Source organism: Alosa alosa, chromosome 11, assembly GCF_017589495.1.
Source record: "Alosa alosa isolate M-15738 ecotype Scorff River chromosome 11, AALO_Geno_1.1, whole genome shotgun sequence".
Taxonomy (NCBI): Eukaryota; Metazoa; Chordata; class Actinopteri; order Clupeiformes; family Clupeidae; genus Alosa; species Alosa alosa.
This window is the reverse complement of record NC_063199.1, coordinates 4,130,740-4,146,230: the sequence shown is the minus strand read 5'-3', so window position 1 is coordinate 4,146,230 and position 15,491 is coordinate 4,130,740. Positions and strand designations below refer to the sequence as shown.

The window sequence follows — 15,491 nt, the reverse complement described above, 5'->3', positions numbered from 1 at the left end:
ATGAATCTTGGAGTAAGCGTCTGCGGTAGGGGCGGGGGAGGCAGTCCGACTGCGTAATCTCACTAGGTTGAAAACTACCATCAACTGCAAGGTATTGATCAGGGTCATTTTTCTTTTGTGTCACGCTTCCCTAAAAGCGTAACAAACATAACAAAATTAGATGAAGCCTGTGTGTTTGCGCACAACCACAGTAAAAGCATAAATTACTGACAAGGACAAATTGTGATATCTCTCTGACAGATTAAGATGTTTGATGCGTATAAACGAATGTTGACCCGTCCGTCGTAATCCCGTCCACAGAGAATGCAAACGTCACAGGGCCACGGGTATGCGGCAGAAATAAAGCCTGCGTGGATTAGAACCACACATACCCCCGAGCCAGCCTGTAGATTTTATAGAAATTAAAATGAGTGCAGACAAAACAACAGATTGAACATTGTGATTTTCTTTTTTATTCCAAAACGTCTAGGGTAAAAGAAACAGGTGTAAAATATACAACATAGTCGAAGCATTACGAACAAAACCACGATGGAAAAATGACAACGTTCAAATCTGTTCATACACAAAACAAGAGCTAATATGCAACGTTTGGAGAGGAAAGTAGTTATATATATAGCGTTATGTGCAAGCCTTGATAGGACATTCACATCTATTTGTTGCTAAACCCTGATAAGTATCAATCTTAATGAAAAAACAAAAGTTGGAAGAAAAACCTTGATTTATACACTGCGATTGCTGGTCGAAACCTGCACAAGAATAATGTGTACTTTACTAATCGAAAAAAAAACAGTAAAGGGTTACTTCAACAATCCAAGGGTTTGAACTTCCAGTAGCTATAACATACAGATGGCCAAGCTACTTGACCAAGGGTTGTTTTAGAGATGGAATCTAACCGAGAATGCTGTAATTTAGTGCGCTGATTCTTTTTGTTGACAAAAAAAAAAAAAGTCCTTGTCTATCTAGACCTGGCGTACATGAAGTTAAATGAGCACAGCTCCTTAGCATGCTGAGCTTAATCATTATTTAGTCTAAACCAGCTGCCCAACATAAAAAACCTTTGTGTGTGCCAAAATGTAACATTATCTACTGAGGCAAAGAAAACAAGTGGGTAGATGTGAACATATCCACATTTAAAGTATGACTGATGAGTTTTGAAGGCCTTGTTTAGGAAGCCTTTTTCATGACAGTGCTTCACTGGGTCTACAGTTGGTGTTGCGCACAAACACACACAATCTCAGCCTTTTCTTGCAGACAATGAGAATGTGGTAGACACATAGAACAAGGGCAGGTTCCTTGGTCTTAAAACGCAAAACAAGGACTCAGATTTTCATCAGTAAACAATACAAGTGCTATTCCTTTGACTGAAAAAGCTTTGTTCTTCATAAATGACCAGGAAATCAGCACATCAATGCAATGACCAGTGCCACTTCTCTCTTCACACTTTTACATATTACCTCTGATTTCTTTAACCACATCCTTCCGCCCCTAAATAGCACTAAGGTATAGTAAGGGAACAATTGACCACTCAAACTGTAGAACATTGTTAAGGCACTTTCTGTTAAGGTTACACTCCAGGTTATGAGAGCTATATTCTGTTATAATTTTTAATTTGACACCACAATCAATAAGTCCTCCACAGGGGGATGATAGAAACCCCAAATACATTAATCAGGATTTGCTTTGGGAGGAAGTGTAAAATAAAATACATCTTTAAAGGCCACATTGACACAAATCAGTACCTTTAAATGAAAGAATAGTCTTGCAAATTGTGGTAAATTTACAAAAGATAGTGAAGAGAAAAAGCAGCGCATGTAAAAATAGCATGATAAATAACAAACCTAGTTAATCTGATTTACTGCCATCTAGGGGCTAAAGCGAAAACTGCACACAAATTGAATAGGACATCTCTTAGTAATAAAAGATCTTGCTTGATTTGCTATGGAAAACAACTTTGACTTTGATAACTCAAGCATATGTTGAGAGTATGATTAATGTGAGAAGCTGGTGGATTGTAAGGACCCTGGAAAAATGGAGGGGGTGATCAAAAAAACTAAATGCGGACGGCCATTTTCCCTGTTTGCCTGGACGCCACAATCATATTCTTAATTGACTAATGTACACGGGTGCTTCAGCTTCCTGCTTAAACTAACACATAAAAACAAATCAGAAAAGAACTTACATTAACATATGAACACTGTACAGTTCTGTAAAGCCTATGCAAAAAAGTAGTCAGTCCTACAGGAAATACAACCCCCTCTCACACACAAAACAAAACTACTTTTCAACCAGATGGAAATGTCTGTAGTACAAGAGGACTTTTAAAGAAATAAACTCAGTGTTTCTGGTAGAGGCAACATCCTGTGCATATGTACCTTGTTATTCCTTTCAGTTTGTGAAACAAAAATAAAAAACAGGGAGGAATTAAATGAAAATGTAGCAGTGAGTAGGATGGTAAAGAGGAGATCTCTACATAGTTGCAGTCCTCACTGCAGTTGTCTGTCTGACCAGTAGGCAGCATTGGAGAGAGCTGAGAAATAATCTGCAGAACATCTTCCATCCAACAAAGCACACTAGTGAAACACTGAAAGGTCCATTTGGTTTTCTTTTGCCTCTGCCTTGATGCATTGCACACAAAAGTTAGTTGACTTGCAAAATAAAATAGCAAAATAAAAGAGCAAAAACCTTCTCATTTTCATGTAGTTCGTCATACAAGACGAGAAATTACAAACTTTAGGATGAGGTGATACGTTGAGTGCAACTGCAGCCAACCAAAAAAAAAAAAAAAAAAAGCTAGTAAGCACAAACACCAAACTCAGAATCTGAGTGCCTATCTCCTCCATTCAAGCCACCGTCAAAATCCCGCAAATCCCAAAGAAAGACCACAGAAGAGCAGCTGGGGGGAGGGAGGGGAGCATCAAGGGTGAAAGGTCAAAGTCACGTGTGTCTGTGTGGAGGGACAGGCTGTACATGTATGGGTCTACATGGACAAGATGAATGGAGCTGCTATGTGTTCCTGTTTGGAAGATGCAGAAAGCAAGTGTGTGTGTGTGTGTGTTTCATTATGGGTGAGAGGGAGTTTGAGGAGCACATTGTTTGGGTAGGCTATGTGTTTTATGTGTGAGGGCTAGTGGTTGACCACTAGGCCCTGCAGCATCATCATGAGGCGGCGGGCCCTCTTGCTGAGTGGGCTGTGCGGCTCCTGCTGCAGGAACTGGAAGAGCTTCTGGCGCACCTGGGCCAGCACCGCACTCATGTGGTCCCGCGTCACCGGGTCGCCGTGGTCCAGGTTCATTACCGCATCCTCCAGATAGCTGAGGGGACACGAGAGAGACGGTCAGCACTCCGCACAGGACCTACATTCACCTTCTTTCACACCAACTTGCATTACATTCACGTTGGGGACCGAAACAAGATCGGAACGTGTAAACTACTCCGTAATGCAGTTTTGGTCCCCAGCGAAAATGTACGCATCATCCAAAACTACTTTTTTTTTTAACTGGATTTACCCTTTAAATATTGTTCAATGCCTCTTTATAGGTGAGAAAGATGACACTATATAATAAACCTTGCCAGTTATTGAAACTCACGACGGATATTTCATCAGAACACCAGTCATTCAATTTAATGGTCATCAGTTATACAAATGTAACACATTGGTTATATAACTAACTAATATAGGCATGACAGCTGGTATAAAAAAAGGCCAGTACGTCAGCACGAACAGCGGGGACTCCAATGGGCATGGTCCACAATTAACATTTTATTTTTAAGGCTGCATCCAATCGCCACACAGAATATGGATTTTTTTCCCTGTTTGTCAAGTTTCACCCGCACTGTTGGCATCCCCGCCTCACCCCTTGTATTTAGCCCGCCCGTGCTGGAATGAGCTATTTGATCTCCGCTGTCGGATCACTGGTCTGCCTCAAAGCACTAATCTGGTTAGCCTGAGGCAGGTTTTTCCATAAACCTGTCTCCGGACTCCTGGGCCACCTCTGGAGATTAATTGAATTTCAGCGATGCCGGTCGGTCCTCTGGTGGGATGGATGGATGGCTGGCTCCGGTAATGCACGGGGGTCAACCACAAAGGGCAGGCAGGGGCAAGCATCAGCACGTTTGTGTGATTACATGTTTTAACACTCCTCCTCTACACCGCTCTGCTCCCACTGCTAGTCACGTATGCGATGCACTCCTGTTGATTCTTAAAGCCTATTCTGGTATAAAGCAAGGGTTTTTTTTTCCCCTTTCCACTCTCCCTTTGTCGGACATTGCAACCTCCATAAGGATTAAGAGAGCTGCCACCTGTCTGAATGGAGATATTCACCATCTGCCTTTCGACTCGAATGGCTGGACCCTGATGGGGTGGGCGGATGGGTGGGTGGGAGCACATATTCCGGAGAGGTCATCTTAATTACCTTACAACCACTCATTAAGATTAGAGCATCTGATTAAAAAAGGAGGAAATGCAATACAACGACCTTAATAACCCGCTTACTGTGTGCAGCCCACGCGCGCGGGTTCCAGATGGCCCAGCCAAGATGCTACGCATCAGATTGTTATAAAAATTTCACATCTTCATTCAGCTCGCTCCAATACATTTAAGCCAAAAGGACCATGCTTCCCATGTCACCCCCCTCGCTGTAATCTTGAGGCTTAAGTGTCATTAGCCTCCGGGGTGTAGGAAGGATGCTGCTCAAATCTTAACCCCTTGGGGGTGGCTTAACCCAGTCATCAATATTACAAAATAAACAAACTGGACTTGGACCGATATTTACAGTACAAGTCATAAATATGGACATAGAGAGGCATGCCACGGTATCCCCGGTCATACCACTAGGTCGGACCACTAAACATATTAAACACTTAACATATGGTTATTGATACACATACACACTCTCACTGCCACACAGATGGTGATGTATTGGAACATCTGGGTTGTATGAGCTTTAGGTTATTCGAGATGTGATTCGTGCTGTAACGAGTCGAGTGGACGGAGGTGTGTAAAGGCAGTAAAGGGAGTTGGCAGCGGGCGATTCGTGCGTGCGCCTGGGCTTCGGGGGCTTGGCCGACTCCCCTGGCGGGCGTACAGGCCCAGCGCCAGGCTGCTGAGAGGCTTAATGGCTGTAGTCAGGAGCGGCACGGCATTAAGGACTGAGGTATGTCCCAGGTTTACCGTCGAGGAGAGCCCTTAAAGTCACGATTTAAAGCAGGAGGACAGGCAGAAAAAAGAGCCCTGTTCACTAGAGGTGCCGATAACCAGGCTGTAATGATGTAGAGATTGCCTTCACACACACACACACACACACACACACACACACACACACACACACACACACCTAATGTTTGGATTGACCTGAGGGTCCATTAGGATGCATCATCTCACTCCCAGGACCTTGCGCGCAGGTGTTTGTTTTGTTTACCTGGGTTTACTTTGTGTAAAGGGATTTTTGTCAAGGTGAATAACTGTGAACAGAACATCAGAGGCCAGAGGGAGTGCAACCTTGGTTTCTTCGACCCCTCTCCACTGCGGGGTGAAACTCTGATGTCTGATTGAAAAAGGTCAACCTGGGCTAGTGGGAGTGCTATCTGGCGCTCAATGAAGGAATTTCAGAAGAAAATATGTCTATGTGACAGTGCAATTGCACTAGGACATGCTCTCATAATTATAACTTGAATATTACAGCCCTTAAAGCAAGAAAACCATCTGTGCCTGACAGGCTTGGAATTTCACCATTCTGGGGGCAAGGCCACTTGGCCTTCAGTTGGCATATTTGGTGGGGGGCACAAAGGCCACATGTCAGGGCACCAAGGCCAAAGTTAACTATTAGTAGTAGGCTATAAAAATGATCAAAGTTGTATTTAGCCTATTCACTGCAGTAGACCTGCATCACTGTATGAAACATTACAAAAACATGAAATGAAAAAATGACATATTACATAGAACTGTAAATCATCTGACTATCTAATATTTACAGATATCTAGGCTATATATAACATTTATTTTATATTTGGCCTCTTATGAAATCATGTATTGAACAATTTAAGCACAGCTCAGCTTTAAGAAACTCAAATAGCCTAGATGCATGCTTAGCATTTTGTGATCATTAAGGCTACTTTCACAAACTCTTAAGTCAGCCGTCCTCTGATTTACCAATATCTAGGCGATATTTGTAACATTTATTTTGTATTTGGCCCGTTATGAAATCATGTGGAACAATTTAAACACATTGTAAAACTTAAAGCCCAAATTTGGAGACATCCATGTATGTTGAACTTTACTGCAAATTCAAAACTGGATTACTCTGAACGGCTAACTGTACAGGGGACTGCTTTACACCTTTGTGTTCGTAAGGTCTCCTGTTTATTCTGATACATGGGTTGTCATGTGTTAAAAGAAGGGTTAAGTAAAGTATTACACCGAGATGAATGGGTAGGGAGATTATGGGGCCTAAAACCTTCAGTAGAATGTATGATTAAATTTAATTATATTATTTACTTTTCTCATGAACCGTTCAACACAGCAATTATCGGCTAACATCGTTTAAAAGCTGAGAAAAAGCTCTTTCATGTGATATGTGTGATGTCTGTGTGATGAATAGGCTACTTCGCGAGTAGTTCAACTGAGAATGGGTGAATTTGGACGCACTTTCTTTCTTGCGCTGCCACTTTCTCCACTGCGTAAAAGACTAAATTAATTTGTGAATGCTAAGATTATTTTGACAGGCCACAGGCTAAATAAAAATCGCTATTAGTAGGAAGCAAAGCAGAATATTGAAAGAAGGGGGCACCAAGGCCACCGTTGCCTGTAAACCTCTGATTTTAAAAGGGGCCTCACGGCCAACGCAAGGGGCTATGACGGCCATGGCCGTCGTGGCCGCCGTGAAATTCCTACCCTGGTGCCTGACGTTGTCAGAAATGTCCAAATCCATTATGCATAATAATTATACATTCCCCAAAACAAAAAAACAATGTAATTGGACTGGCCAAAGCCTTAATTCCACCCCAGTGCCTGAGAGCTTTAAGTCCTGAGATTTCACTTTTGTTAGAAGTCCATTGAGCCATTAACAAAATACTGCTAAAAATCTAATCTACGGAAGCATGTGAACAATTCACCCATACACAACCCCAACCTGGAGGAAGAAGAATGAGAGAGAGGTGTCGTTTGTCTCCTACCTAATTTTGAGCTGGTGCCGCGTGCCGAGGTTGGTAGAGAGCTGCTGGATGAGTGACAGCAGGACGGGCTGGATGAGGGGGCATGGGTGCTGGCCAAACACCTGCTGAGAGTCGATGGTCTCGCACACATACAGAACCAGGTTCAAGTCAGCAGCAGACAAGGCCTGGAGATGGGAAAGGGAGGATTATAGAGAGAGAGAGAGAGGGAGAGAAATAAAGACAGATGGAATAGGCAAGGAGGAAGAGAAGAAAAATAAGAGAGATCGAGACAGATGAGTAGAGGGGGAGAGGAACTGAGTCAGTCAATATCAGAATCGCTTAGTCTGCAACTTGCTGGGCATCCTGATTAAACTGGGCCCAGTATGCAACGTACATATGAAAAGTATGTAATTACGTAATCTAGTGACTGACCAACTGGTTTGAGCTACTCTCTGTAAACTAATTCATACATTTACATACATATAGAGGGGTCAAGATGAGGCAGAGGGGGACCATCCCGAGTATGTGCACACCAGTGATGTGTGGGTCCATTACCAAATGACCTGAACTCACCCAAAGCTTCAATTACTAATAAAGACCAAACTACCCTTGGTGTTTCACAGCAACTGATTTAGTTAGATTACGTTTTTCATAATAGCTATCGACAAGTTCTTACGTACTAGTACAGTGCTGGAGCTAGCATTATTGCTTGAGCTAGCTGTTGGCAGCAGGTGTTTTATCATTAGATGGTTATCCATAGCAGATATATTCTTTTTGTACTTCAACACAGCTGTATACAACTTCCATGCCACTGTGGAACAACTAGTTGACTACTGCCTACAGCACCGACAAGTGAGTTTAATAGTCGCCTAGTCGAAACCCCTATACAGTGCATAGGTATGATGACAAGTAGACCTGCTGGAAGGCCTGGTTGAGCTGTCCCTGCTGCAGTAGCTGCAGGATGGCCGCCTGTTGGCTCTGGTAGTCCAGGTGGGCGGTGGGGATGGGAGTGCCAGCAGCCGAGCGCATGGCCTGCATGATGCTGGAGGTCACCACCGCCTGCTGCTCCTTCATAGCCATGCTCACCTCACCCTTCACAATCCGCTGCACCTGCGTCAGGATCGAGTCCTGCAGGCTAGACGGACACACAGACAGAGAAACACACACACACACACACAGATAGGGGGGAGAGGACAGGAAGAGACAGCACTCATTTAAAAAGCCTCATGAAAAGCTCAGCTGTTCACAGAGCTGGCTGGTTATGCTCAAGGCCAACTGAGGAAGTGAATTTCAGAGTGGTAAGGGAAAATTCCAAATAATAACACAAATGTTATTAGCAGATCAGTCTAGAGGACTATGCAAACAGAATATTAATTGTGGCTCTCCACACCAGTTTAAACACAATGAATTTTGTTGAAGGTGAGCCAGGGCTAAATTGAATTTGCTGGGAGAAATTAAACCCTGGCTTAAGGTTTGTTTGTACACAGCGATCCATTTGCTGCCCACTCGATACAAGAGGATTCAAAACGCTGGCTAAGGTCTGTGTCTACACCATCAATCAAGAACTTCCTATATTTTCCAATATATTTTTTTTTCATTTCCAATTTACACATGTAGTGCTATCAAACAAACTTGCTGTTTAGTTAAGTTCAACTGGCTTTACCATATCCCTCAGGAAGAAAACCAAAAATCATACATTGTCAAAGAAAATTCAGGAGGTAAACCAGACAATTCCAATTGTGTGGAAACAATTTTTGCTTTGCCTGGCATTTTAAACAAAAAGCAAATTAGTCCTTAAATGAATAAAATTCCCACCCCCTGGATGACAACCGGATTTGAGAATGTGGTCATTCTTTTGTAAACTTCTTCACATTACATGTTACTAATGTGTTGTTTATGCCTTCATTCCTAAAATGCACCAATTTGTCTGGTAAAATAAATTCTTTCTGGACACCGAGCTAGCAAAAAAAAAAAAAAAACTTTGTGGAAACCCTCTACAGAATCTACTGAATTCATAGCATGGAAGGAATATAATGTATAATTCAGCAATTACATACTGCAGATAATTAATATTCTCAGCGAGTGACCAAGAAAAAGCACAAGAGGTGTAGCACGAGAGACAGACAGGAGGAAGTAAAACTGTAAAAGAGGAGGAGCAAGGAGGGCTGAGAAGAGATAGACACTGGAGTGGAGGCTTACTTTCCCACGACCATGTGGAGCTGGTGCTGGACCTCGGAGCGCACACTGGCCGTCACGGTACTGGCCAGCTGGTCGGTGGAGTTCTGGAAGGAGTCCATCATCTGCTGGAGCTGGCCAATCACGGGATCCCGTGCCTCCTGCTCCCGCTGCTTTCTGTTCTTCACATGAGTCTCAAGCTGCTGGATGTCTGCAGAGGGATGGCAGAGAAGACACGCTCAGAACACAGAGAGGAAATCTCTCTCCCTCTCCCTTTCTCTCTTGCTCTCACACACACACACACACACACACAGAGGAAATCTCTCTCCCTCTCCCTTTCTCTCTTGCTCTCACACACACACACACACAGAGAGGAAATCTCTCTCCCTCTCCCTTTTGCTCTCACACACACACACACACAGAGAGGAAATCTCTCTCCCTCTCCCTCTTGCTCTCACACACACACACACACACACTAGGAATAGAGAGACCACACAATAGCACACACCTACTGCACACTCAGCTCCCATACACACATAAGCACACGCACAAACGCACTTATTGCACACTCTGTTGCATACACACGTACACCAATACTTTGAGCCCTCAGGCCACACTCTCTCATCCATCACAGCAAAACACACTCAGCAGCAGCAGTCCAAACACTCATGTGCACGTCTCTCCCATCACACCCACAGCACGTAGTTCTCAAAACCCCCCACACACACATACTCATACACACTCCCAACCCTTGAACGTTCCCTTCCACTTGCTCCTGCCGAGCAAAGAAAGTGAATAGAGTGCAGGACTCGCGCACACACGCACACTATTCATATATACTGTGAGTATTTAAAATTCAGCAGGGTACAAAGAACGTACAACAGATGGCCCTAAAACAACAACCTTATATTAAATCAACATAATACTTAAATACTCAACCAAATGTCAGTTTCTGGATTACAACAAGAATATGCAGTCTTGGATGCATACTAGAGGACTAACAGCATCAGCATAATCTAAAGTGACTAATGACTGTGACGGACATCTGTCTGCATCCAATAATTTTACTTGCTGTCTTTACCATAAGCTGTAATTTGTCTTGGTCTCTTTTGCGCATGTTCCCATATACACAAACCAGGCCAAAAGACAAAACGCTCTGAAGGACGCTCTGAACATCCGCTGTTGTAATTTTTTTTACCTTAGACGTAGTACATGTATCAAATTTGAGTTGGTCATCAATTTCAATCCCTAGATATTTGTAACTATTAACCCTCTCAATTATCTTGTCATTAATAACGCTGTTGGGGATCTCACTTTTATGGCGTCTGAAATCTATTACCATCTCTTTTGTTTTATTTGCATTAACAGCCAGGAAGTTGTCTTTACGCCAATTGGTGAAGTTACTCACCTCTTCCTCAAAGCTGGTCAGTGCTGAGCTGTTGGGTTTCAAATACCCAACAATGGCAGTATCGTCCGCATATTTAAAGAAAGTGTGAATGGATGTGCTAACTCGGCACTCGTTAGTGTAAAGTGTGTAGAGTACGGGGGACAAAACACACCTCCGAGGGGCGCCGGTGTTTCTGGGCCTGGCGGTGGAGGTTGTTGTGTCCTATTTGTTAGGAAACTGTTGATCCAAATGATGAGCTTTTGGTTGACCCCTAGCTCTGCCAATTTATCCACCAACAGGTGGGGCTGTATGGTGTTAAATGCACTGCTGAAATCAATTAAAACTATCTATCTTTACAAAGGTGCTAGGCCTTTCTAGGTGTTCTAATATACTTTCCAAAACTGATAGTTCCTGTCCTTGATTGCGATTGGCTGAATCACGTTCAATGCCGTTGTAAAATCCAGCATAAACATATTTCGTTCTATATTACTGCGTTATCATAACTTGATACAGAAGTTAAAGTAGCTGCGTCTCGACGTTGCTTGGCAACCATTCAGATAGAGGAAATATATTTCTTGGCAGAAGAGTGATTATCTATGAATAAATAATTCAATTTATAGTTGCTGTGCCTTTACTTTATGAAACTTTGCCAGGTATTTATAGTAACAGATTTAGAAAAGCAATAAGCCACTCGAGTCCGTAGGTTACACTGATCCTACAACACCTAACAACGCCCCTTAGCTATTGTAGAATCAGTGTAACCTACGGCCTCTCAGGGCTTATTGCTTAAGTCAGGCATTGTCAGCAGTGCATCATCCACCCCTCTTCTTAGTTGGTACGCAAACTGGTGTGGATCAAGGCAAGCACTGGGTGGCAGAACCACATGTGTACTTACACTCATGGGTTCCCTGTTTGAAGCTGTCGTTGATCTGCTGGAACATGGACTGGCATCCCCGCTCAAACACAGGCAGCACGATGCTCTGGAACGCCTCCTTGTAGGCTGCCTGGATGGGACCCTGCATGGCTTCAGCTGCTGCGCGCCCAATGGCGTCAGTAGTGTTCTGGTCAGAGAGAGAGGGACGGAGAGACATACTGAATGAGAGAGAGAGAGAGAGAGAGTCAAAGACACTGTTTAAATGAATCATCAAGAGAGAGGGAGAATGTGTACTTCTTACAAAGACTACTTGTATAAAGATTACAAAGGAAAAGAGGCAAAGATGGAATGAGAACATACTATATAGAGGGGATATTGAGAGGGGGAGACACGAGACAGAGAGAAACTAAGATTAGACAGAAAAAGAAGGAAGGACAGGGAGCAAGAGAGAGGAAAAAGGTTAGGAAAACAGACAGAGCTTGAAAGAGAAAGTTAAAGAAATAGTGTGACAGTGTGTGTCTGTCTGTGTGTGTGTCTATATCTGTGAGTGTGTCTGTGTATTTCTGTAAGTGTGCCTGAGTGAGAGTGTGTTTCTGTGAGTGTGCATGTGTCTGTGAGTGTGTGTGTGTGTGAGTCAGTGGGGAGAGTGAGCCGGAGTGAGTAGTGCCATGGACGGCTTTACCCAGAGCGAGTCTCTGGAAAGGCCCTGAATAATTCAGCGCTTCAGAGGGAGCTGTCAGACTAATCCTTTTGATACGACGGCTTCTTGTTTCAACAACATTCCCAAAACTGCATTTCAAAAACAAATTATTTTTGAAATCTTATATATTTGAAGATTGTTTTGTGGAGGGGTCGGGGGGGGGATTTTTATAGAAGTATTTATAGAAATGGCTCTTGATGTTGCATCATGTCTACCCATATCACTGAAAGCTCTTTACGTGCATACCAAAGCCAAGCAAAATGTAACACCCAACATGTAGTTATGGGGGTGTCTTAGGAGGCTTACCCAACAGACTAAGGGCCCATCTACACGACAGTGAGAGCAGGTTTTGTTAAGTTTAGTCACGTTTTGGCCTTGCGTCAATGATGACAACTGCGTTTCCGGGGCTTGACAACGGTTTCTAGAGAGCAAAGATTTAAAATGGATGCTTTGACAATGCTGTTTAGTTGTAGGCTGAAACTTGCAGGCTATGCAAGAAAAAGGCACATTTTCCCTTGATTTCGAGTCTGTGTGCATACAGAACTGTTTGAAAAAAAAAAAAAAAAAAAACATTTTCAGAAATCCCTGTGATTGTGTAGACGCCCCTAAACAGGGTTTTACTGAGGATTGAGAAATGGGTGCGAAATCCACTGCCACTAACCTTTGACTTGACCACCTTGGTGACGTTTTCTTTGAGTGTGCCCTCCACGGCAGCAAGCTTGGCAGCGATAGTGCTGCTCATCTGTCCTGTGACAGGCTCCAAGCTCTTGGAGATGGCTGGATAGGTCAAAAACACAAAAGCAGCTGAGTTCAAGAGCCTGAGGAGGAGGAGGAGGAGGAGGGGGCTGCCAAGAAAGATATCTATAGGTACAGTTTCAAAGCCTGTGAGAGAAGCTAGCCTAATAGAGCTTAATAGTATAAAATACGCATTAAATATTAAAGCTCTTAGCCACAGAAAGCTTTTATCAATGGCCCATCAGGAGAATGTTGCTACAAAAGGTGAAATACATCCGTAGTATTATTGAGATCTTGTTGTCAGCTCTTTTTGTACAGGGTTTACTCAATAGCCACATAGACTATCTGAAATCTGCAGTGCAAGTGAAGTCTGTCTACCAAAAGCATAGACCTTCTGTTAATCCTTTTGTGCACACAAGCCACAGAAGAAATTATAAAGTTAGGTTGGGTGGTCAAAGCACAAATGCTGAGTTCTTAAGGGATAAGGGGGATAGGGACTAAGAAGGAAAAAGTCTGAAAGGATATGGATCAAAAAGTGTATGGATCAAACCCTGTGATTGTTCTGATGAAAACTTATGTTCGTGTTTACAGAGGTTGAAATCAGGGAAATTTCTGTGGCTGAAGTTATCAGAAATTTTCGAAATATGTCGAAATATATTATTGCCTACTTTCCAATGTTAAATAGCCCAGGCTATGCCAGAATTCAGGCACAACACTTGAAAACCTTAAGCCCTGTGTGAATCGATGGGTATGTTCAATACAGAGGTAAAACACTGAGGAGGAAAACAACAGCAGGAGCACTGACTCTGTGGAACAGTCTTCTTCATCTCGTCGCGCAGCACCTTGTCCAGGCGGTTGGAGAGGGTGGCGCCCAGGCTCTGGGCCAGCTGCTGGGCCAGCTGTTCCTGCAGCTGCAGGTGGCGGTGCTGCTCCTCCGCCAGAAGACGCTCCATCCGTCGCTCTGCAGCACCACGGGGGGTCAAGGACGTAAACACTTCCTACTGCGCAGATGGACATGGCCTGGATTCCAATTCCGGATTATTTTTTAAAGACAAGCGTCCCCCCTGCCTTTCCACTGGCATGTGTGGCCTTGGGGAACCTGTCAGAGATGACGGGTGTTACGTCAGAGAAAGTTTAGAGGGGTGGTGTGAAAGTCTTGGGAGGGCTTGCCTTGGAAATGGAATCCAGTGATGGCTAACATCACTTACAACGTCTGAAGGAGACTCAATATCTACCCCAGTACTGCATAAAAGTTTCACTCTAGGCACTAATTAAAAAATATATCAATTCTCTCTGCTGAGGCATAGAATGGGTGGAACATTTAAACATTTTTATGGCAGAAAACACTAGGTCGAAATGAATCCCCATGTGAATTGCCTTTAACAATTTAGTACTCTCATCTAGTATATGAGGAATTCATACATCAACCCTGCTGATTACGAGATGCGTCAAATATGCAATCTGAAATACTGGAACATCTCAGAGCTAAAAATGGGGTGGAAAAACTTCATTTTGAGAGAGGTCGAAGTATGAAATCTTTAACTAGGGTTAAAGTTTGCTTTTGCTTTAATGCGAATTAAATGCAAGTCAATTAATAAAACCTTGCTGCTCTAAATCTATAACCCTACAGTGCTCTTATGCTAATCGTACACACCTAGGACTTTTTAATCAGATGCTCTGTAAGGCCTTCAGAAGTGTTTCTTTGAACTGCCGCTAAACCTAGTAGGAAGGTCGTTCTGCGGCACGCCTTAACCTCTCTCGTTCACGCCCTACAGGTTTGGGCTTTGGTTAGTGAGCGTGTGAGTGGTGTGGGCTCCCCCTGGTGGAAAGGATACGCTCCTGCTCCTGCTGGGAGTGCATGACGTGCTCGACGTGGGCCATAACTGAGCTCTGCACGGCGTCCATGTGGCCCGTGAGCCGCTGCAGCAGCTCCAGCTGGCTCTGGCGCAGCTCGGCCAGCTCCCGCTGCTGGGTCCGCATCAGCAGCAGCATCTCCTCGTACATCTCAGGGCTCATCTACATACATACACACACACACACACACACACACACACACACACACACACACACACACACACACACACACAAGTTAGCAGTGTTTGTAACACACACACACACACACACACACATAAATAAGGAGGCTCACACACGCCCTAAGGGAAGAGATACACACCAACCCACCACTCCACAGCACAAAAGGTGGGAAGAGACAGGCACACAAAAACACAGGCAGGAATTGTACATATACAGTAGGGATGTAACGGTTACCGGTGTAACGGTAAACTAGTGCTGGGCGGTATGACCAAACATGTATATCACGGTATTTTTCAAAATTCTTACGGTTTCACGGTATATGACAGTATTTTTTTTTCCATGCATAATCAGATATTCACAGCATTTTCTACAGGCTGAGAGAGGAATTGCTGCAGTACATTGACTAAGGATGGTCTATTTTACTGTCATGATGTAGA

At 43.6% G+C, this 15,491-nt stretch overlaps 1 protein-coding gene across 5 annotated transcripts in view; it reads right to left on the bottom strand.

The window, feature by feature from the left end:
- Positions 1–429: 429 nt before the first annotated feature.
- edc4 (enhancer of mRNA decapping 4) overlaps positions 430–15,491 on the bottom strand; it is a 32,955-nt gene continuing 17,893 nt past the window's right edge. For all 5 annotated transcript variants that reach the window (XM_048256835.1, XM_048256834.1, XM_048256833.1 and 2 more), the window contains 8 exons: positions 14,856–15,036; positions 13,826–13,981; positions 12,947–13,062; positions 11,607–11,772; positions 9,349–9,535; positions 8,065–8,284; positions 7,171–7,334; positions 430–3,311 (listed from right to left, as the gene is read on the bottom strand). In XM_048256835.1, coding sequence (XP_048112792.1) covers positions 3,125–3,311; positions 7,171–7,334; positions 8,065–8,284; positions 9,349–9,535; positions 11,607–11,772; positions 12,947–13,062; positions 13,826–13,981; positions 14,856–15,036 — 1,377 coding nt within the window. In that variant the 3' untranslated portion in view covers positions 430–3,124. The remainder of the gene's footprint in view (positions 3,312–7,170; positions 7,335–8,064; positions 8,285–9,348; positions 9,536–11,606; positions 11,773–12,946; positions 13,063–13,825; positions 13,982–14,855; positions 15,037–15,491) is intronic.